The 23293-nt window shown below is 45.4% G+C and overlaps 1 protein-coding gene across 1 annotated transcript in view; it reads right to left on the minus strand.

The window, feature by feature from the left end:
* The window catches only part of LOC111953336 (transcriptional activator GLI3-like), a 151443-nt gene that overhangs the window by 55927 nt on the left and 72223 nt on the right, over positions 1-23293 (minus strand). Inside the window, 1 exon segment of the mRNA XM_070435400.1 lies at positions 6654-6759. Within this exon segment, the coding sequence (XP_070291501.1) occupies positions 6654-6759 (106 nt within the window).

Genomic DNA, 23293 nt, shown 5'->3' on the forward strand with positions numbered 1-23293 from the left:
AAAAGAGAGAGATCAAAAATGTTTCAGTATGTTGTTACTCAGATGGATGCATTCATTCTCGGAAATAGCATGAAAATCAATACACCCTCTTTCTGGTAGTATACTATGGTTTTACTGCGCCTAACAGCGTGCTGAGTTGTCTAAATTAATGGGACCTGCTTCCCCTGGTAGTACCGCACAAGAATACCTACAGTCCGTTTGGAGACCAGCTGTGTAAACAAAACACACTTCTGCTAATGCAATAAACCACACAGACAGGCAAGCAGCATACCTTTACATGGCCAACACAACACACACACACACACACAACACACACACACACACACCCACCCCCCACTATCATTCACACACACATCACACAAATTCCAGTTGCACCAACACAACCACACACACACACACCACACGCACCATCAATACCAGGTGCAACAAGTATATCACCACTAAAACCACAGTGGCTTAGCAAGGTTTTGGGGAAAAAGTGGTGTTTTGCCAAATATAAAAGTTATTTTACAGAAAACAATTGAACCACAGACTTTCAGCACTGCTTATAGGGAAGGGCATTGTCTGAACATGCTTGGCAACTGACACACAAATTACCATGATTGGCTGAAAGACACTGTATAGTAAAGAGTTGTTTGGAGGCTGTTTTTGTTATGTTTAAGTGCAGCTTTGATATCATTTGAGAGCAAATCAACAACATTTCTCACATGCGCTGAATACCACAGGTGGTAGACTTACAGTGAAAGCTTACTTACAAAGCCCTTAACCAATCAAAGCGTTTTTAAGAAAAAATATGTGTTAAGTAAATAATAGCTAAGCACAAAATAAGAAAGAAAAAGTAAACAGTAATTAAAGAGCAACCATAACATATAACACATAGTGAGGTTATATACAGGGGGTACTAGTAGCAGAGTACATGTACGGGGGCACCGGTTAGTTCTACGTATTTAGGTAATGTATGTGCATGTAGGTAGAGTTAAAGTGCTATGGCATAGATTAAATAACAGAGGAATAGGCGCCAGCGGTAAAAAGAGGGGGGGGGGGGGGGGGGGGGGGGCGGGGGGGGGGGGCCATTCACAATAGTCATAGTCTGGGTAGCCATTTGATTAGATGTTCAGGAGTCCTATGGCTTGGGGGTAGAAGCTGATTACCGATGTCTCTCTTTGCTGCACATTAACACACAACTGGGAAGAAGCACAGGTGCGACACAACTAGGGCTTTTGGACCTAGACCTAGGTGGTCTAGAGTTTTTTTCCCTCTGGTTGCACATTTAACATGCTGGTAGAAATGATGTAAAACGGATTTAAGTTTCCCTGCATTAAAGTCCCAGGCCACTATTGCTGAAAAAACTTAGGTGTTATGGATTTGCATTCCCTGCCTTATCATTGCCTATCAAATAGAACACAGAGGGGTTTCTTTAAAACCTCTCTAATCCAAATTTGGTTGAGTGTGGTGTACCGCAGGGCAGCCGGCTAGGGCCATTATTATTTTCTGCTTTTATTAATGACCTTCCATTGACCTTGAAGAAAGCCTGTGTCAACGTTCAGTGACGACTCAACAGTATACACATCAGCTACGACAGTAAAATAAATAACTGACACCCTTAACATAGACTCCAGTCAGTTTTAGAATGGGTAACTAACAATAGGCTGATGCTAAATATTTCAAAAACTAAAAGCATTTTTTGGGGGTCAAATCACTCGCTCAATGCTAAACCTCATTTAGATCTACTATTGAATAATGTAGCGAAGAGACTAGACTGCTGGGTGTAACCCTAGATAGCAAGCTGTCATAGTCAAAACGTATAGACTCAATGGTTGCTAAAAATTGGAAGAGGTCTGTCCATGATAAGGCGTTGCTCTGCTTTCTTGACATCTCAGTCAACCAGATACTGTAGGTCCTACAGGCCCTAGTTGTGTCGCACCTGGGCTACTTCCCAGTTGTGTGTTAATGTGCAGCAAAGAGAGACATCGGTAAATTGCAGTTGGTCCAGAATAGAGCAGCACGTATTGCACTTAGATTTACACGGGGGGGGGGGGGGATGACTTGCATGTCAATCTCTCCTGGCTCAAAGTTGAAAAGCAGCTGGCACACAGTTCAGACACTCAGCGGTACAACACAAGACATGTAATCAGAGGTCTCTTCACAGTTCCAAGAGCCATGACTACACGAAACTCTCTGCCACCCCAGGTAACTCAAGCTAGCAATAAAACCAGATTCAAAACCTAGATCAAAGAACACCTTACGAGACACCGCCATTTTGATATATTTTGTATTGTAATTTGCACTCTATTATGTATTGTATCATGTAAGTGGGTGGCCTTGCACGAGCCTTGGCTTGTGCGAGCCGGAATGGCTCATAAGGCAGGAGCCATCTCCTTTTTCTGAAGTGTGAGGCAGAGACAGGAGATTATGTAGTGTTATGCAGTATTATGTTGTGTTAGGTACAGTATATTATGTCTATTACGCATGTTATTTGTTTTGTTTCCTGTTTGAACCCCTGGAAGATTAGCCCCTCCCTTGGCAGCTGCTAATTGGGGATCCCAATAAAATACGAAATACTAAACACAGAACATTGTGCCAATTCAGTATTTTTTCTATATTGTGACTTTCTGACATCATTACTATAAGACAAGCAATGCCAGAGAGAATCCTCAGGAGAAAACACAAACAAATGGGAAAAAGTTACAAATCATGTTGCAACTAACTGCCATAATGGACTGTAGTGTCTGAGTTGAAAGGGCACATATCAAATATATTTTGCACCAGATTCATAATGTCTCGTTGGCCATGTCCAAGAAAATAATCAGTATTCATACAGTATGTTATCTGAGACAATGACAGAACTAACATTAACATGACAATATGCAAACATTATCCGAGTGAATGCGAGTCTGTGGAGATACCTTAGTTTACACACTCCATTGTGTACTCAGGAGTAGATCATTTGAGCTAATTCCTAAGCAAATCACTATATCGCAACGACCGTGGCTACGCAAACAGCCATGAGTCAATCACTTATTCCCTAAGAGCATCTTGTTGTTTTAGTGGCCACATTCAAGCACAAGGGCCTCTAACTCCTAAGTAAACTCTCATGCAGATAATTGACTTGTAGTCGAATACCTCTGTTTGTTCCCGGCCCGTCTCCGGGTGACCGAGACCAGGCGCTGAGTCACAAGAGAGGGCCTTTTGTTTTGTGGTTGGCCGTCTTCGGTCCAATAATGCCCCCTATGAAAGGAGCGGTCTCTTCTCTTTGGCCCCGGCCTCCCCCATGCAGCCCCCCCATGCAGCCCCCCCATTAAGCCGGGCTGACACAATGGGAGCGGTGGTGGGGACGAGAGCTCCCATGGAGAGCTTGCTCTTCACTGGTCTGTGTGTTTATTTAAGCAGGAAGAGAGGAAGCATCTTCTCTAGAGGAAGAGTGGTGGAGGGGTGGATCTCCATCAATAGGACTGGAGGTCAGCTGTTCCCAGGCCAGAGACACTAAGGGACACACATATTGATCTGACAGTAGTGTAGGAAAGGCCTACTGATCCTAGATCAGCTGCACTGACTCAATGATTCAATAGTTATAAAAAGTGGTTGGTCAGAGCTCTGCTGGTCTCTAAGACTCCACAGTTTCCCATTTTAGACATGCAGGACTACAACCCCCTATTATGTGTACCTACGTAATCAATGCCCTGCACCCACACGACGACGGCAACCCCTGACCCTCCATCTTTAATATGGAATGGCGGGTGCCTTCCCTGCAAGAATTTATAAAGTAAACGATTCTCCTAGCTCCTGCCTGTAATTGCACTCTCCCCTTCCTAATAGAGGTGGTGTGCAGCAGGAGAGAGAGAGGGGGGGGGACAAAGGACAGTTAATTTGTGATTTCCTCCGCTCATTTGAAGGCAAATTAAGTGTCAAGCAGCTAATACAGAGCATATTTCATTTTATGAGCTTTTAATTTAATTCTGTCAGCCTCATATCGCCCAGTGCTGTTAGCGTAGCCTAACGCTCCTTCGTTCCTCCCTCGTCTGCGGCACCAGGCCATAAATAAACATGTTTCAATTATACCCATCACAATAATAGGATAGGATTCTGTTCATTTGCGACGTCGGTTAGACGGCAGAACATATCATGGGAAAATGAGCCGGCGGTGGCAGCTTGTTTTTCTACCGGACACAGTCCTAGCGTTAGAATTAGCGCTGTTAGCGTTAGCGCGGCAGCTAGCGTTAGCGAGGCTGGATTGATTGTACCGCCGCAGGGCCAGACCCACTGTAATTACCAGCTATAATGAGAGCCCTGCATGGGGAAGTAATGGCAATAATACTCTACTGTGTACTTAGCCATATCTTTAAGAGGGCTAATAACGATTCATTCTGCTCACTAAGGAGAGCTTGTCTTAAAACAATTCAATATTTCTCTCTGAAATCCCCCCCACCTGTCCCCCTGGTCCCTGAAGGACCATGCCTGTTCTCTCTGTGTACAAGACCACTGACTGCATTGTTGGGGGTGACTGGATCAAAATGCTTTATAAGAAATTCCTTTATAAGAAATTCTTAAAAACACTGTGCATGAGACCAAATTGCCAGATGTATGGTTCCAAAACAATACTGAGTACGTTACAGTCCAAATCTGAAGCAAAACTACAGTAGCCTACATAACTCTGTCATCTGTAGATGGACTATACAGACCGTAAACTTAACTTCAATAGCATGTAACACTGTTGCCTACTCTAAAAAGCAGCAAAAGTAATGACATTGTGAGCGGAGGAGCGGAGGTTCCGATTTGAAAGGGACATGTGTAACTCGGTAATGCGTGTACTAGTACCCAAGTCAATTTGAATAAGACCGTCCTCTAAACAACTGACTTGTAATAATGAAAAATGGGGCCTTTCAGCACGGCGTGTCGTATTAAGCAGCAATACAAGTGGATAAACAGGCGGTAAGTACAGCGGCGACCATGCCTCCACTGACTGGTTGAGCAAACGAAGCGCCCAGCCAGATAACTCCCGTCTGGACAGAGAGCGAGTGACTGAACACGTTTGTTCGGTGCAGCGCAACTTCTCTTCTCTTCCCCCCCTAATTTAATTCAGTGGGTTCCATGTCTCCRACTTCCCCCTAACCTGTGCTCCAGATCTCTCCAAAGCGCCTTTGACTGATAACAAGCACGACTGTTTGTTTGAGCCGTGTTGGCAGCGCGTGTTCTCCCCATTATCTCCACATAAGCTAAATGCTAAATTATATTTGGTATTTTGTTTGCGCTGACACAGGGCATCAATCATCAACTCTTTTTTATTTCCTCACCTCTCCCTCTCTCCTTACCTCAGGGAGAGAGGGAGAGGGGTTGAATGGGGGGGGACATAAAAAATTCATTACGCTTAGTGGCACATCGGCAAGGGAGAGATATGACTCCCGAGCACGAGGGCGGGTGAGGGTGGAGGGGGGGAGTTGATAATGATGAAGAATATAAAACATAATGCTGCCCCATCCAATTTGTCCCCGTCGCGCACTGATCGCTTCCTTCCTGTCTCCGGGTTAGAATGTAGCGCCGCAAGGGCAACAGAACATCCACTGCTAGTCCTCACTGTTCAGGCAGAACAGAGGGAGAAAGCGGTAGAAGAAAAGACAGAGAAAGAGAGGGGAGAAGGAGGAAGAGAAGTGAATGAGAGTGAGAAGAGAGAGGGCTAGTGTGGTGTGTGTGTGTGTGTGTGTTGTTGTGTGTGTGTGTGTGTGTGTGTGTGGTGTGTGTGTGTTGTGTGTGTGTGTGTGTGTGTGTGTGTGTGTGTGGCGCGCGCCGCACAGAAACTGAGGAATCCCCTAGTACAGAGCACATTTGATGTGTAGCTGCTGACCTGGCCAACCAACGTCAGTGAAACCTTAGGAGAAATATGGGAATGGGAGACTCAACCCATACATATTCCTCTGCTTAATGCACTTACTTATGTGTGATCATGTATGTGGTGTGTGTGTTGTGGCGGGGGGGGGGTGTATACATGGTACAGTGCGTGTCAGAAAATGTGTGTGTGAAGGTGTGTATGTCAGTACAATTATTTGTGTGTCAGTAGGTGTGCATGTCAGTAGAGTTTCTCGTGTATCAGTGAAGGTGTGTATGTCAGGTTGAGGTTGCATCGTCTCGTCTTGACAAGGCTTGATCACTGTGCTTATGAGAATCACACGCCCGGTGTTCTCGTCTCCATGTTCTGACACGTGTTATTGCCTGTCTCTGACATGTGGATCATGTTGCTGCCAGACAGGGCCCGTGGCCTTTGATCTGGGGAGCACAGAGCATCTCTGAGGAGGATGCAACACTCCAGAGAAAAACAGGAGAAACATATTTATATTGTCATTACCACTACTTTGAGTTGATACTGATACCAATGATATGATACTGATATCCAAAAGACTTCTCAGTAGACCTGACAAACTCCTATGCATTATTTTCTGTTGAGAAGAAGTGTCTCGGTGTGTGTGTGGTTCATGTAGGAGGGGTTGTGTGTGTGTGTGTGTGTGTGTGTGTGGTGTGTGTGTGTGTGTGTGTGTGTGTGTGTGTGTGTGTGTGTGTGTGTGTGTGTGTGTGTGTGTGTGTGTGTGTGTGTGTGTGTGTGTGTTGTGTGTGTGTGTGTGGTGTGTGTGTGTGTGTGTGTGTGTACAGTCTGTGACACTCACACGTGCAGCGGGGGAACAGGGGACGGCTCGTAGATGTAGCGTCCCTGGGCGTGTCTGTCATCGATGGGCACCGGCGGATGGAAGGCAGGAAAGAACTGTGGCGGGGCTGCATAGGGGTAAGAGAGAAAGAGAGAAAGACAAGGGGACAAATAGAAAAAAAAGAGCGTTAAACAGACCATCAGCTTTAAAGCACATATCTCTTTACCAACCATTGAATCATGGTTGCATGTATTGACTCAATGTGTTTTTATGGGCATTCCTAAGTAATGTGCTTCTTCAGCCGGTCTAAGGGCAGAGTAATGAAAAGCAGTGGTTGATGGCTATCTTTCAGGAGGCCCTGCCCAAATGAGACCTCATTAAAAACAACTGAACTAAAAAGCCTCACTGCCTTGGAATGTTCACTAGGAAGTCCACCTAAAACAACTCAGGGATATAACTCAAAATAAACCGAGACACAAATTAACTGCAAGGGGACGGCGCCATTTTTCTTTTTCTTGCTGTAAGGCGGCTGATCAGGCATAAATACACTTTTTACACAAAGACTAACACTGAGGAACAACCACTGAGGGAATTGGGAGAAAAATGGAGGATGCGTTTGGAAGCAGGGAAATGATTCGTCACAACTGTCTGAAAGAAGTGGGAGGCTGTCTAATTCCTCATATAAAACATTWAAACATTTGCATAATATCAGCTCCCAAGCACTTGGCTATTTTTACCCCGAGAGAGAAGCTGCTGAATTTTCAGGGMCTGGAAACATACAACTACAGAAGTTCAAGTATCCCCACCTCAATTGCACCCTCTATCCCAGGGTTCCCCAAATGGCGCCCCCCGCAGGTGATTTTATTTGGCCGCACAAGTTTTCAGAACAAAAAATAAATAACAAATGCACTACTGGTCAAAAGTTTCAGAACACCTACTCATTCAAGTGTTTTTCTTTATTTGTACTATTTTCTACATTGAAGAATAATAGTGAAGACYTCACAACTATTAAATAACACATATGGAATCATGTAGTAACCAGAAAAGTGTTAAACAAATCAKAATATATTTTATATTTGAGATTCTTTGTTGACAGCTTTGCACAGTRTTGGCATTCTCTCARCCAGCTTCATGACGGAGTCACCTGGAATGCATTTCAATTAACAGGTGTGCCTTCCTCAAAGTTAATTTGTGGAATTTCTTTCTTTCTTAATACGTTTGAGCCAATCAATTGTGTTGTGACAATGTAGGGGGGGTATATATGGTAAAAGACCAAGTCCATATTATGACAAGAACCGCTCAAATACGCAAAGAGAAACGACAGTCCATCATTACTTTAAGACATGAAGGTCAGTCAATACAGAAAATGTKAAGAACTTTGAAAGTTTCTTCAAGTGCAGTCGCAAAAACCATCAAGCACTATGATGAAACTGACTCTCATGAGGACCGCCACAGGAATGGAAGACCCAGAGTTACCTCTGCTGCAGAGGAAAAGTTCATTAAAGTTACCGGCCTCAGAAATTGCAGACCAAATAAATGCTTCACAGAGTTCAAGTAACAGACACAACTCAACATCAACTGTTCAGAGGAGACTGTGTGAATCAGGCCTTCGTGGTCAAATTACTGCAAAGAAATCACTACTAAAAGACACCAATAAGAAGCAGAGACTTGCTTGGGCCAAGAAACACGAGCAATGGACATTAGACCGGTGGAAATTTGTCCTTTGGTTTGGAGTRCAAATGGGAGATTATTGGTTCCAACCGCCYTGTCTTTGTGAGACGCAGTGTGGGTGAACGGATGATCTCCGCATGTGTATTWCCCACCGTAAAGAATGGAGGAAGAGGTGTTATGGTGCTGGGGTGCTTTGCTGGTGACACTGTGATTTATTTAGAATTCAAGGCACACTTAACCAGCATGGCTACCACAGCATTTTGCAGCGTTACGRCTGCTCATCTGGTTTGGGCTTAGTGGGACTATCATTTGTTTTTCAACAGGACAATGACCCAACACACCTGCAGGCTGTGTACTGGCTATTTTACCAAGAAGGAGAGTGATGGAGTGCTGCATCAGATGACCTGGCTTCCACAATCCACTGACCTCAACCAAATTGAGATGGTTTGGGATGAGTCGGACCGTAGAGCGAAGGAAAAGCAGCCAACAAGTGCTCAGCATATGTGACCCGATTCAGGAAACTAGGCGTATGTCACAAGTCACGAGTTCACAGGAGAGCCCTTTGAATGTTAAACATTTTGGCGGAAATGCCTTCTCGAACATGTGATCTTTTATGTGCTTTAATAACAAACTTGTATGCCATTTGTAAATATGAATAAAATTGTTAAATTACGAGCCTTGTTGGTTAAGCCACAGGAAAAGACAGTAACCTTCCCACTAGCCATGATTGGCTGAGATAATTAGTGTGTTGGACATGCTGAGAGAGGAGTTCGGATTGGTCTGCCATATAGAAGGCTTCTGTCTTTTTGAGCTCATCAGTCTGTGTTGGTAATCCTGTCGAACAAAGCTTTTTTTATGTACTGTGTAGTGGAGCTGCATAAGTGTTGCTCTCCACTTTCCGGAGGATCAAGTTTTGAAATCAGTGGAATTGGAGTATGATAGCTAAAGAGATGGAGAAAACACCAGTCACCAGATTACATCTTCAAACTAAGGGCAACTGTGGTACGGCATTCCTGACAGGTCGACGTGTCCATCATGCATGATGATGTATACAGGTAAGATAGCTAGCAACATTTTCAGATATTACATGTTTCTATTTTGACAGAAAGTGGTTTCATTTCAAGCTAAAGTGTACTGTTAGCTAGCTAGCTAACATTCGCTGGCTGGCTCCCTAGCTGATGTTAAAATTTGTTTCCCAGAGCCGTTTGCTTTTCTAGTTAGAGCCTAATGTTAGCTAGCTAACATTGAACCTGGTTGGTTAGCTCCCAGCACTGTGGCATTGTTGGCACTGTTCATTGTTGTTTAACTAGATAACGTTAGCTGGCTGGCTTGTTAGCTAACGATACGTGWTGTGTGTACAACACCCGTTGAACATGGCCGGTGTCAGTAAACGTTTGCAAAAAAAAGAGTAATGCAATAGTTGCCAGCAGAGCTGGTTAGGCTGTTTTCATGTTATTCAGAGGTAAACAAATCATCGTCAAGTGTGCGCTCCGACGCTGAATGATTGTAGACAAAAAAAGAGCTCTTCACTAGATACCAAAACATTCAAAGGCCATTTTCTCAAAAGTGAGTTTACAAGTTGATCAACTTTCAAAGCAGAATTACTTTCCCATTGTTCCTCAAATGCAGTGTATGATATACCATTTTGTAGCTCTGAGTCTCTACTTTTATCCAATGTYAAAAACACKATTTAAAATTTTGCTACGTAAGACCGAATCCAGGTGGTGAGTCACATATGTGCGAACTCCTTCAAGACTGTTGGAAAAGGATTCCAGGTGAAGCTGGTTGAGAGAACGCTAAGAGTGTGCAAATCTGTCATCAAGGCAAAGTGTGGCTATTTGAAGAATATAAAATATAAAATGTATTTTGATTTGTTTAAAACTTTTTTGGTTACTACATGATTCCACATGTGCTATTTCATAGCTTTGATGTCTTCACTATTATTCTACAATGTAGAAAATAGTAAAAAATAAAGAAAAACCCTTGAATGAGTAGGTGTTTAAAACATTTGACCGGTAGTGTATATTTTTGGGGGGATATAAAAGACTGTAAAAACACCAGAAAATCAGCTCCAAGTGATTTTAATTTTGGAAATCTGTTCCAAAGTATTCCCATTCTTAATAAAGAGATACTGTATATGTGATTGTATACAAATGTAAGCAAGGTTTGAAATTATTATGTTTTAGTCAAATATTATATCTGTTTGTACTTCTTGTAGCCAATTTGCAGTCTACAAATGATTTGTAATTATGTTCCGACCCCCTGACCATCTGCTCAAGAAGATGTCGMCCCGSCMCTGAATCTAGTTGATGAMCCCTGCTCTATCCTATGGTATATAATCCCTCGAGCTAGCGCTGGAATGTTGTGTTTTGAATACATCATACTGTATGTCCATTGTAGGACAAGTTCAAACATGGGCTATGTCTATGTGAGTGCATCTTGCCCATACTACCCGAGGGGCTACTTGAAACCCTACCCTTTTAAAAGTGGAAGGGATTAAATCACACACGCACATACACTACCATTCAAAAGTTTGGGGTCACTGAGAAATGTCCTTGTTTTTGAAAGAAAAGCACATTTTTTGTCCAATAAAATAACATAAAATTGATCAGAAATACAGTGTAGACATTGTTAATGTTGTAAATGACTGTTGTAGCTGGAAACGGCAGATTTTTAATGGAATATATACATTATATACACTGTGTTCTTTTGCCTATCTTAATATTTWCWTTTTTTTGGGCCAGTCTGAGATATGGCTTTGCAACTCTGCCTAGAAGGCCAACATCCCGGAGTCGCCTCTTCACTGTTGACGTTGAAACTGGCAATTTCTTGGCAATTTCTCGCATGTAATAGCCTTAATTTCTCAGAACAAGAATAGACTGACGAGTTTCAGAAGAAAGTGCTTTGTTTCTGGCCATTTTGAGCCTGAAGTCGAACCTACAAATGCTGATGCTCCAGATACTCAGCTAGTCTAAAGAAGGTCWGTTTWATTGCTTCTTTATTCAGAACAACAATTTTCAGCTGTGTTAACATAATTGCAAAAGGGTTTTCTGATGATCAATTAGCCTTTTAAAATGATAAACTTGGATTAGCTAACACAACGTGCCATTGGAACACAGGAGTGATGGTTTCTGATAATGGGCCTCTTAATGCCTATGTAGATATTCCATAAACAATCTGCCATTTCCAGCTACAGTAGTCATTTACAACATTAACAATGTCTAAACTGTATTTCTGATCAATTTGATGTTATTTTAATGGACAAAAAATGAGCTTTTCTTAAAAAAAAAAATGAAATTTCTAAGTGACCCCAAACTTTTGAATGGTAGTGTACATGAACACAGAAACACACACACACACACGAGTCACATCATAATAAAAAAGCCTGTCTGCAGACCTGTACGCAGTGAGTCTTTATCTGTGAGCAGGCGCCTGAACTGGCAGAACACAGTCAAACAGGGAGGGGAGGAGGGCGCTTCGTGATAGGATGTGTTTTTAGTGTGTAAACATCTGGCGCCCGTGTGCCAGCAGGAGGATGGGCAGGCAGCCAGGGGAGTGGTGCCCAACAGCTGGATTTAGTTGTGCCCCCTMGTCAATGCCAAACACAGGGCCCACTGCTGGGCAACAACACCGAGAGGTTTACCCCCCRTGGCCCCGTCAGACCTGCTGTTCTACCTCAACAATCACTACTTTGACACTATCTACCCTTAACAATCACTACCTAAACACTACCTCAACACACACTACCTCAACACTCCTTATTAATACATGACTTACAGCTTGGCTACCTGCCCTGCCCCTGCTCAACCAACAGGGCACAACTCAGACAGGCCTTGTTTAGTGGAATTGCAGGGCTTGCATGTCTTAAAAGAGAAATGTGTTGAGTTGCTTTACGTTTCATGTAAGCAGACAGCCATAAATCAGATGCATCCTGGTGAATAGATTAGGAATGTTTTCTATGATTGCACACCAGTTATAATAATAAATAATGGCTTGCATTGTAAAGCAAGAGTATATAATGATCTTAACATGTCTTAACATGTCTTAACATGTCTTAACATGTCTTAACATGGAAAAGGATACTTTGATCACAAGGCTCAAAACACATGCTATGGAACAAGTCTGTAATAGTCAAAAAAAACTTTCCATTGTATTACGCAAATGTGAAAAATCATTTGAAATGAACTTGTTTTTGTAAGAAAGACAAGAAAGCAAAGAGACATGCTAGCTAGAATACCTACTGTAGCAGCACTCTGGCACTGTGTTTGACCTCTGAGTATCTGTCTCTTTGATCGCTTCCTTCTGATGACTCATGTTTGGCCTGGTCTTCTCTGAACGAGAGGAGGTAAAAGGGTGGAATCTGCTATCACTTGTGTTTACCTAACAACTCTTAGCTCCGATGCACTAAGCAGTATAGGTTTGCTAGGGTCTCTAAGCCATATCCTTGACCACTCCAGTCAAACCCTGGGCTGTAACTTCAACCCGTGAGGCAYGAGAGAGGTCTAGGGAGGGTCTACAGAGATTTCAGACTGCAGAACCTCTACTTCGTTGATCTCTCCTCCACCCCTCCTCCAGACTGAATGCATGCTACAGCTCCTCTTACACCACCTCCCTTCTCACCTCCCCCATCCTCCCTCACCTCCTCCCCCTTCACCTCCCCCACCTCCTCCTTCACTACATCCGCCGCTCTACTCTAGATTACCCAGATCCCCCCTCTGTTTATCCCTCTGGAGCGGCTCACTCAACACACCCCAGTCCCTCCCCCTGCTTCTTCTCCTCTTTCCTCCCCCCTTCATCGGTCTCCTCTCCTCCCGCCCTCCCCTCTGGTGTCAGTCCACACTCCTCCTTCGCCTCAGCCCTCAGCAGTCGATTAGGGGAGCTGGTTTATTTGAATCCCTGTCTGAAGTTTACTTTAGCAGGGCCTCTATCTAAATAGGCTCTGCCACCTCTTTTACGCCATGCCACACTACCTCCATTAGGCAGGCTAACAGCCTTGTGTGCCACTTGAGGGAATGTATGCAGTGCCGAGAACAAGGGAAGATAGATAGAAAGAGAGAGGGAGGGAGAAGATAGAGCCCGTAGAGAGAGAGAGAGAGAGAGAAGAGAGAGAGAGAGAGAGAGAGAGAGAGAGAGAGAGAGAGAGAGGGAGAGAGAGAGAGAGAGAGAGGAGGAGAGAGAGAGAGAGAGAAGAGAGAGAGAGAGACGAGAGAGAGGAGAGAGAGAGAGAGAGAGAGAGAGAGAGAGAGAGAGAGAGAGAGAGAGAGAGAGAGAGAGAGAGAGAGAGAGAGAGAGAGAGAGAGAGAGAGCTCCATCCCACAATCCATCACCACTGTCTCCTGTGGGGACTACTTGGTTGCCTGGGAGTAAATTGCCCCTGCATGTATTCAGGGGCCTCTTTAGAATACAGACACAGCTGGGAGAGTTAATGCGCGTGTCACAGCTTTTAGCGTCCCCTTCGCTGCTGCCACAACGCCACTGTATGGACTAGCCTTCCATAGGAGAGAGTGTAATGTGTATGCATTTGCCCCAACTGCACAGAGGTCCTATAACCGCCCATGGCAATGTGAGTATGATTAAGTAAACCATTATAGGGTAAAGCAGAACTCTGCATCCAAAATGGCACCTTATTCCCTATTTAGTGCACTAGTTTTTGCCCAGGGCACATAGGGTGGTCAAAAGTAGTGCACCATATAGGGAATAGTGTGCCATTTGAGACGCATTCTTTACTATACCAACCAAATACAATATGTCACTAACAGGCCAAAATCCTCAGAAATAATGGGCACAGTCTGGCAACTTTTGCTTTGGGGGAAAAGAAATTATCAAAATGTATCAATTTGAGTACATTTCCAAAACCGCAACTCAACAGCAATTCATCACTAACCAGTACCAAATAAGTCTCACATTCTTTTGAAGTATTTTAATGACCCTGCATAACTTTGCATAAGAGCAGTATTAATTTTTCGCTTCATATTTTTTAGGGACGGAACTCATTAAGACGTGATTACAAATGGGTGTGTAATGAAAGGACAATTAGTTGGCCACTTTGACCAGACTCATTAGTTGTAATTCTAACACAAACACACTGTTACTGAGGACCAAAAGCCTACTGCTTCCCCTTCATTAAGAAGAGGATGATAATTACTTTGTCTTTTATTGGACACATAAAAGGGTTTTTAAAGAGGAGGGGGATTGAGAGAATAAAGCCTAAAGCAGATTATTCTAGTGGTTTCTTATTAGTTAATGTATTCCCTTAATGTAAGGTCTAGTAAGGTCTAGAGTATGGCTATAGTTTGTGTGTTGCCGCGCTTGAAAATAATCTGAATAGTCAACCATACTCTCACCGAATGTAAACCGCAATTTCACATAAACAATGTCTCCCGTGTTACCTCTTCAGAAGGTTGACGACTTGTCATAAGGGGAGATTCCTCCTGTCCCGTACTGACTGCTCCCGGCTCTCCTCCAGCGCTGTGTCTGCGTCCCGAATGGCGCCCCTGAGTCGCGCCCCCCAAATGCCTCCCTATTCCCTACATAGTGCACTACTTTTGACCAGGGCACTAAATAGGGGAAAGGGAGCCCATTGGGACGCGCACACTGTGTCATCTGCAGCCTGACACTGAGGAAGAACAGTCATCCAGAACCCACTGAGCTTCTCCTCTGCGCCTCGAAGTTCTGGTGCAATGGCACAAAGACGCAGTGACAGATTGTCATAACAGACTAAAGCGGAGTGGGAAAAGGGCTGCTGCCGGGGCCTGCTCTGCTCCACAGGTTTGTGAATGGGTAATGTGGAACATATGATGGCGGCGCTGGGCCTGCAGCACTGCCAAGTTTCATTACGCCACTTCTCTCCTCGCTCATGATCTCAACACTCAGGCACGCCGCCTTCACCGCTGCCCGGAGCCAGATGATGACTGACGAGGGAGTGGGAGAGCGCTGGCTTAGTTGAGCGCGTGAGAGATGCTCGTTGAGGGCGCGTGCGCGTGTATGACTGACTATGAGTAACGGCGCGTGTACGTGAATGAGTGAGCGTGTGTACGTCTACGTGACGTTAGATAACAAAACCCCCTCTGCGATCCCTACAATCCCCTCACCTTCTCTCAACTCCACAAACTGTGCGACARCGACCCTTCCCTCGCAAAACACCTCCACAGGATCAAGAATCACACCAGCACACCTGTGTCTCTGTTCGGCTACAACTGTTCACATGAAGGGAACCCCATGCGGACTGTGTCAATATCACGAGGAGTGTGTGTGATGTTGGAGGTTGTTTTTTGGGATGGAGGGCAGCGGAACGTCCCCATCGCCTCCAGATCAATCCCTCGCCCCCTGCACCACTGCTCTAGTTGTTTGCTTGTGTTTGCTTACACTGAGACCTCAAGCTGTTTTCAACATGTAAATAACACATTCCGGGACTGTTCGGCTAAGCTCAGTGGGAGTTCCTGTTGACTTTTGGAGCGTTTTGCTGAATTACTGTCCCAGATTGTTGCACGTCTAATGGGCTAATTACCGCTGTATAAATTAGCCTAATGCTCTCGCTGTGCTGAGGCTCTCTGCAGTACTGTACGAGGTGTGTGAGCGGCCTAGACTCAGCAAAACAGCTAGTGTGCGTGTGGGTGTGTTTTCGTGGGTGTGCATGTGTGTTTGACTGGGGAGAAAACAGATCCTTTACTCAGCAAAGACTAACTGTGAGAGAGAAGACAAGGCAAGAGGGTAGAGGTTAAATAAAAGAAGTGTGTTTAAAGTGTTGGCTTGCCAATCTCTCTGCCATTCATCATCGAGAGAAACGTTGGCAGATTGCACTTTCTCCTTTCCCAGTAAATCAATACACTTCTCTTCTTCCGCTCTCTCTACCTCCTTTTTCTCTCGCTGTCTCCCTCTCTCTCTCTCAAAGAAGCAAAGAACGTTCTAGTTTACACTGCATAAGTCACTCTGTGCAGGATCTTTTGGCGTTGTGCCTATGCATTGCTGACAGTTCCTTACATACTGGGGCATATACTGTAGATGATTTAAACCAATCAGGAAGCAGGATAGAGATGAGGGTTGAGATTAGGCAGTGAATATGTTTGGTCAAAGCAATTTACCCTCCCTTATTCCCCTTACCCCCGTACTCCTTTACCCCCTACCCCCATACTCCTCTTACCCCCTACCCCCGTACTCCTCTTACCCCATACCACCTACCCCCGTACTTCTCTTACCCCCTACCCCCGTACTCCTGTTAACCCACCCCAAATAGCATAATGGAAGTCCTGCATCGGCAAGACATTTACCAAGTGGAGTCAATCTTAGCAAATTGCGCTCCCAGCGAGGGCCCTCGCTTTGTCTCAGAGTGGAGCTACACACGTACCACTCTCCATGAACTGTACCCCTACACCAGCTCCCCTGACATACCTTCCCCCCTTCTTTCCCTCCCTCCTTCTCTCCCTCCATGCCAGCACAGAGCAGCAGAGTAGAAGTTGAGACTATTTTGTGGGGTCCTCTGCAGAGAGCCAATCTATCTACTGCATTTGGTGAATTCCTACAGATTGGCCTAAAATGCGGGGGGGGGGGGGCAGAACAAAGCGCATTGCGTCGGTTCGCCCTCCTCTCTCCTCCCCTTTCCTCCTCCTTCCCCCCCCTCCCCCCCCCACCGGGTAGAGATTACACTGCACTAACTCCTGTCCTCTCTCTCTGCCCTCTCTCTCTCTCTCTCTCTCACTCCCTCTTCATCTCCATCTCTCTCCCGCTCTCTTCTCTCCCCTCTCTCCTCTCTCTCTCTCTCTCTCCCTCCTCTCTCTCTCCCTCTCTTCTCTCCCTCTTCTCTCTCTCTCTCTCTTCTCTCTCCCATCCTTCCTCTCCTCTCTCCTCTCTCTCCCGCTCTCTCTCTGGCCCCTCTCTCTCTCTCTCTCTCTCTCTCTCTCTCTCTCTCTCTTCTCTCACTCCTCTCCTCTCCCATCTCTCCCATCTCTCTCCTCCTGCCCCTCTCTCTGCCTATGTTGCCTCCGGTCCCCTGTCCCCGAGCAGCCAGGTCCAAAAAATGATACATCTCGCGGTGGAAAGGAAATGACTTAAACCTCAGGTTAACTACAACAGGCCATGCCTATACGCATATTGGGTTTTATTCCCAATGTGATTTATGGTGGTTCGAGACTATCCTATTTTCAGATCTGTGTTGTTTTTAAGGCCCATGTTTAAGTATTTTAACCCCAGTGAATAAATAAAGAGGAACATTTTTGGGCCAGACCGTTCACTAAAACATCTATTTTAAGCATAGCTAATGTATGGTGTATATAGTATATCGCACCAATACAGTATATGATTAAATAAAGTCCACCACACACTACCTCTGCAATTAATCAACAAAACTCTTTGAGTGTCCGTAATGTCATGAATTTTACTTGTGATTCAACTTGAAATGTGTTACTGTGTGTGTATGCTAATATCCATGTATTTAAGTGTCTTTCGTGCCATGTGGATATCAGTAAAAAACTTGAACTTGAAAATAAGATAGACAAGATGTAATTTTTTGTCCATTAGTGCAGAGAGATGAACCAAAATTTTGTAAATAACTTATTGACCCAACATCAGTTCATTATTTGAATTCCATTTCGGTCAGGTTTTTTTCTGTGAGCTCACATGCGCACATTGTGCAGTTTCTCTGTAGATAAATCAGATCAAGCCCATACTGTGCGATGTAGTAATGAGTTTGTAGTTCCAACAGGCCAATATCTACATAGTTTAGCGCAGAAAACATGGTAATTAACTACAATGACCATAATCAATACCCAGGCCTAGGTGTGAGGAGACATATTGTATTCTACAATCATATGATGGAGGAGGACTAAAAATGCTTTTCAGTCTCACTGACTCACCAATGATCCGCAGCTTATACTCGCTGGTGATGGCATATGAGAGAGAGAGAGAGAGAGAGAGAGGAGAGAGAAGGAGAGAAGAGAGAGAGAGAGAGAGAGAGAGAGAGAGAGAGAGAGGAGAGAGAAGGAGAGAGAGAGAGAGAGAGAGAGAGAAGCGCATAAGGCCTCTCTCTCTCTCTCTCTCTCTGCTCTCTCTCCTCTCTCATCTCTCTCTCTCTCTCTCTCTCTCTCTCTCTCTCTCGTTTTACTTTGTAAAACAATATTTGGAAGTTGATAAAATAGTTTAGTAGCCTACAGCTGAAAGATTATTAGAGTCTTCTCTTTTCAGCAGGAGACATTTGCTTTCCAACCTGTGTTTTCCCGCGATTGTAAACTATTTGAAATATTGCGAAAGGCCAGTTTTGTCTGCATGCTGTTTGTTGACTGACATARTTGCTGCGCGTTCCCGACTGCAGGCTATGCCTTGTTATTGTGTTACACACTACAGCTAGGCTATTTTTAAAAGAAGCTATTTATCCTCTGTGGCAAAATGTTAGGCTTTCTCATGGTGTAGTAGGCTATTCTGAATTATTTCATTTCTTTCTGAACAGACAGCAGTAACTCCCGAGTGGCGCAGCGGACCAAGGCACAGTGCTAGAGGCGTCACTACAGACCCTGGTTAGATTCCAAGCTGTATCACAACCAGCCGTGATTGGGAGTCCCATAGGGCGGCGCACAATTGGCCCAGCGTCGTCCGSGTTTGGGTTTGGTCGGGGTAGGCCGTCATTGTAAATAAGAACTTGCTAACTGACTTGCCTAGTTAAATAATGGTTAAATAAGAAAAAAGAAACTCTAACTTTGGCAAATTTATTTACATTTATCAGACATGCTGCAYCTCCTCCAGAAGCGTTCGCGTGGCTCTATAAGGAAATAAATGATGAAGTGCAATGCTGAAGAGATGAGAGTTTGAGGGGGGGTTGTGTTTTGATTGTGTTTATTCAAATTTTACATTGCAAAAAGTGACATTTATATTTAATGCCATGAGAGGTACCGGATCCGGCCAAATAGATTCCGGAAGGAAACAGTCCAAAACTGAGCCGGATCCTGTTCCGGCTCCTGCCTATAGCCCCCATATCTCCACAGTGCAGCTCCACCGTGGGCCCCACGGCAGGTCATATTGGGGCTGACCCAGCATGACAGCGTGTATGAGAGTAACCCTGCCTGACTCTGTGAGAGTCAGTGACTGTGAGGCTAATAACACACAGACCGGGTACGGCAGGGGAAAGAGGGACCTCAATTCTAACCCACGCAGAGTGAGGCTAGCTAGTGAGCAGGGTTGGGATTCAACAAGGCTTTGGTCAGCGTGACTGGTCACTGTGGCCCGGGGCATTCAAGTTGATATCCACATGTTATGAAAGAACAGACAGCGTAGGAAATAGCATAAGTGGCTCAAAAAATGAACTAGTAACTAAACTATACTTTTATCTATTCATTTATTACACATGTGATATTTAAGATTCATGATTCAAGAATGTAATACTTTAGTAACATAAAAATAAAAAAAAATTGGTAGGAATTTGATTTAGTGCGTCTCGTTAATGTAGTGCACCTGCATGTTGCAGACACAGTCTACATATTTTCAATTATGAGTGTCTACTCTCTTAGAAAAAAGCGCTCCAAGAGGGTTCTTTGGCTGTCCCCATAGGAAAATCATTTATTTCATGTTTTTATTTATTTTTCCTACGGGGACATCACCTTTTCTTTTAAGATTGTAATTGAGGAAACGGTGGGTCACARCACGCGGTGTAGAGCAGAGAGAAACCCAGGGCCGTGTGCCAAATGGCACCATATTCCCTATTTAGTTTACTACTTTTGACCAGGGCTCTGGTCATAAGTAGTGCCCTATTTAGTAGATAGAGTGCCATTTGGGACGCAGCCCCAGTGTCACAGCAATCAGACAAATGACTCTCGGGTCTCAGGAGCAGACAGGGGTCGTCACCTCTGGCCAATTACAGCCCTCGCTCTTCCTCTCCGCACAGCAACACTCCCTCTGTAACTCTCTGACTCTCTTCATTTCTCCCTCTCACACACGCACTCTTCGYTCTTTCTCCGTCTCTCTCCCCATAGGCCGACATCTCTGTCTCTCTTACCTTCTCTATCGCTCATATTGTCCTCTTCCTCTTCCTTTCTTTCGCCCTRTTCCTCTCTTTCTCCCCCTTCTCTCTTTGTCTCTTACTCAAAGCGGGGCCTGATCTCTCCCCTCTCCCTCCTCCCAAAAACAAGGATAACTTGTAATCCATTTACTCCACCCCTGTCAACAAATTCCCCCCCAAAATAATCCTAAAAGACTTACAACCAGAGCTAGGTACTATCAAGGGAACGGAGGGCGAGAGAGAGGAGAGAGAATACACATGGGGCAGGGAAGGAGTGATAGCACTGAGACAGAGAAAAGAAAAGGAGAGCAGAACATACAGTACTGTACACAGGGGAGCGAGGAAGGGTAGAAGAGAGGAGAGAGGAGTAGAACTTGGTGTCACAGTGATTTTTTGGGGGTCTTTTGTCACGCAGGTGGCGCCTCTGGGGGTCCCTATGGCCTCGGTGACTGTGGCTGACAGACAAACGGGGCACCGTGTAAAACCTTAAAGAGGATTAACCCTGCCGGAGTGATTTAATGAGACCTGAACGTGGCGGGCACCGGAGAGCCCCGCTGATTGAACCGGGCCAGAGAGGCAGAGAGTCTGGCTCCCAGCGGCCCGACAGGCCCCAGCCGCACCGCTCAGCCTGCTCACACTGAGCCACATCAAAGCCGCCCCGGCTGGGGGAGTCGAGCTGAGGAGAGAAGGGGGGAGAGAGACGAGGAAGGAGAGGGGGAGGGCTGGACGGAGGAATCCCTTATCTCCTCCTGAGAGGATGCTGCTCTGTGGAGTGAGATTGTCTGGAACTGCCACCTGTCCCAGCCATCTTTGAAGGAAACACTAAGCCTGACCTCCTCGAGCTCCCATTCCTTTATGTCTCTCTTCATTTTCTGCTTTGTTACACCCCCCCCCCCCCTCCTACTCCTCTCTCCTTCTCCAGTCTCACTCTCTTCTCACTGGCACTTCTTCTCACCCCCGTTTTTGCCCTTCCATCTCTCTTTCTGACTCTCCCTCTCTCTTTCTTCCTCTCTCCTGTCCTCCTCCTCTCTGTCGTCTCGCTCTTCTGTAAGTCTCTCCCCTGTGGTACAGACAAGAGGATGTACTGTCGTCTACTTATTTGCTCCAGCCTCAACAGAGGTAACAGAGCTGAGAGGAAACATGTTAATTACCCAGCATGCCTCAGCCCTCTCCTCCTGTAGAACAATAGGTACAGTCCGTCCTCAGGAGAGATGGAGAGATGAAAYGGAGGGAGGGAGGGAAGCGTTGGGGGGGTTGGTTGAAGGGATAAAGGTGCTAATCTTGTAGCTAACGCTATGAGAAAAGGGACACGAATCGCTGCTCTACAAGACCGGCGGTGAGATTTGCATAGAGTGAACAAACATATAGGRGGTCACGAAATTGAGTGTGACTCTCCCACTCCACACCAAGTGATTATCCCACTGCTGCCACTTCAGGAGGGAGAGAAGAGGAAGGCACAAGATGTCATGGTTTAAAAACCAGCAGGAGGAGGAAGAGAAAGACCCATGAGCCTCTATGTTGTCCGTACATGCGCTCACGTCTTTATGGTCTCTGCGTTGAAGACGCGGTATTGTTGTTTCTGGTGGTGTTAGTGCTGGTGGTGGCGTATCCTTACGGACAGTCCGAAAAACAAGTCTTCGTTTTAAAGCCTTCGCTACTTCAAAGCACGCCTATTGTTTTGGACATGTGATGCCTCTGTGTGTCTACCGACCGATTAGCCATTCCTCATTCGACGCTGGGGTCCAAAACACAGACAGATGTTGCAAGAACGATATCCAAAAATGCTGAATATTCATTTCTTAAATAAATATTTTTCATTTATTTTCCAGCCACTCCAAATTAATCTRGGCATTGTTAAAAAATGCAATTGTACGCACGTTCTTGGGCTCTGAGATATTAAGAGAAACCACAAGAAAGTCTGACCTTGCGTTCCTTAACTACTTCAAACTTTGCCTAACCCCTTCAATCATCAAACGGCCTACAAACGGCACATGCATGCGAGAATATGGCCTATCTTACACTGCGAGATTCCTCTAATAAGCTGTATAAAAGAGGATCACGGGCGATTATCCCCGGTGCGTTGGACTGCGGGGCTAATTCAAGAGCTGCCCGGCCATGGTTCTCTTTCTTGATGAAAGGTGGTGGATTGAAGAGACTCCTTTCCATCGCCTGCAGGGCGCCCCCGGGCACCCCCCGGTTCCTCTCACCCCCCCTCCTTCTTGCCCCCCTGTGCCCCACTAGGGGGTTTCACCAGGACCGCCCGCCGCTCCAGAAGCCAATATTGAAACAATCACAAAGACTTGCCCTCGATCACCCTTGAAACGGGCACGTGTCTCCCCACGCTTCCTCGTGCTCCTCTGTAGTCTAATGTCTGTGGGGAGGAGAGCTTGAACCTGTGTCGCCAAGACTCGTGATGAGGAACCCAATGTGGAACCCAGAAAGTTGGCCTCTTTGAATGGGTTGTCAGAGAAAAAAWTATTATAAATGACTTTTTCCAGTTTTTTTCGTTTTCGTTTTTTTTCTGTGGCAGGAAAGCTTTCCTACAGTTCCTGTACGGCCTATATGTGTGACTCTGAATCAGAGAGTGCAGTAACGCAGTCATTAACTGTACAGAGCCTGGTCCATTGTGGTGCAGATCACATTGGGGTCTTGTGACAGCCAGCTCATTCACTTCAGTGGTCAGCTACTGCGCTTGAATATTGAGGCAGACAGACTGACATGGGCTGAGCCTTCGTCTCGCCTCGCCGTGCTACGGACCTGTAGACCTGAAATCTCCTCTGCAAAGCAGCCATGGAGGTTAACCTAACCCCTGTCTGGGGCTGGAGATCACCAGACCACTACCACTGCATAAACCCTGGGTCTGGTTGAGTGCTGGCTGGGCTCTCCTTCCCCTCTCCCAGTGCTCTGGGTCTTCACAATCCCAGGTAATGGGTCACTTCAGCCAGGGCTTTGACTACAAAGAGCAGGGTTACAGGGATACAGCCTGGCGGTATCCAGACGACGCACTACA

The sequence above is a fragment of the Salvelinus sp. IW2-2015 genome, linkage group LG27 (genome assembly GCF_002910315.2).
Source record: "Salvelinus sp. IW2-2015 linkage group LG27, ASM291031v2, whole genome shotgun sequence".
NCBI classification, from domain to species: Eukaryota; Metazoa; Chordata; class Actinopteri; order Salmoniformes; family Salmonidae; genus Salvelinus; species Salvelinus sp. IW2-2015.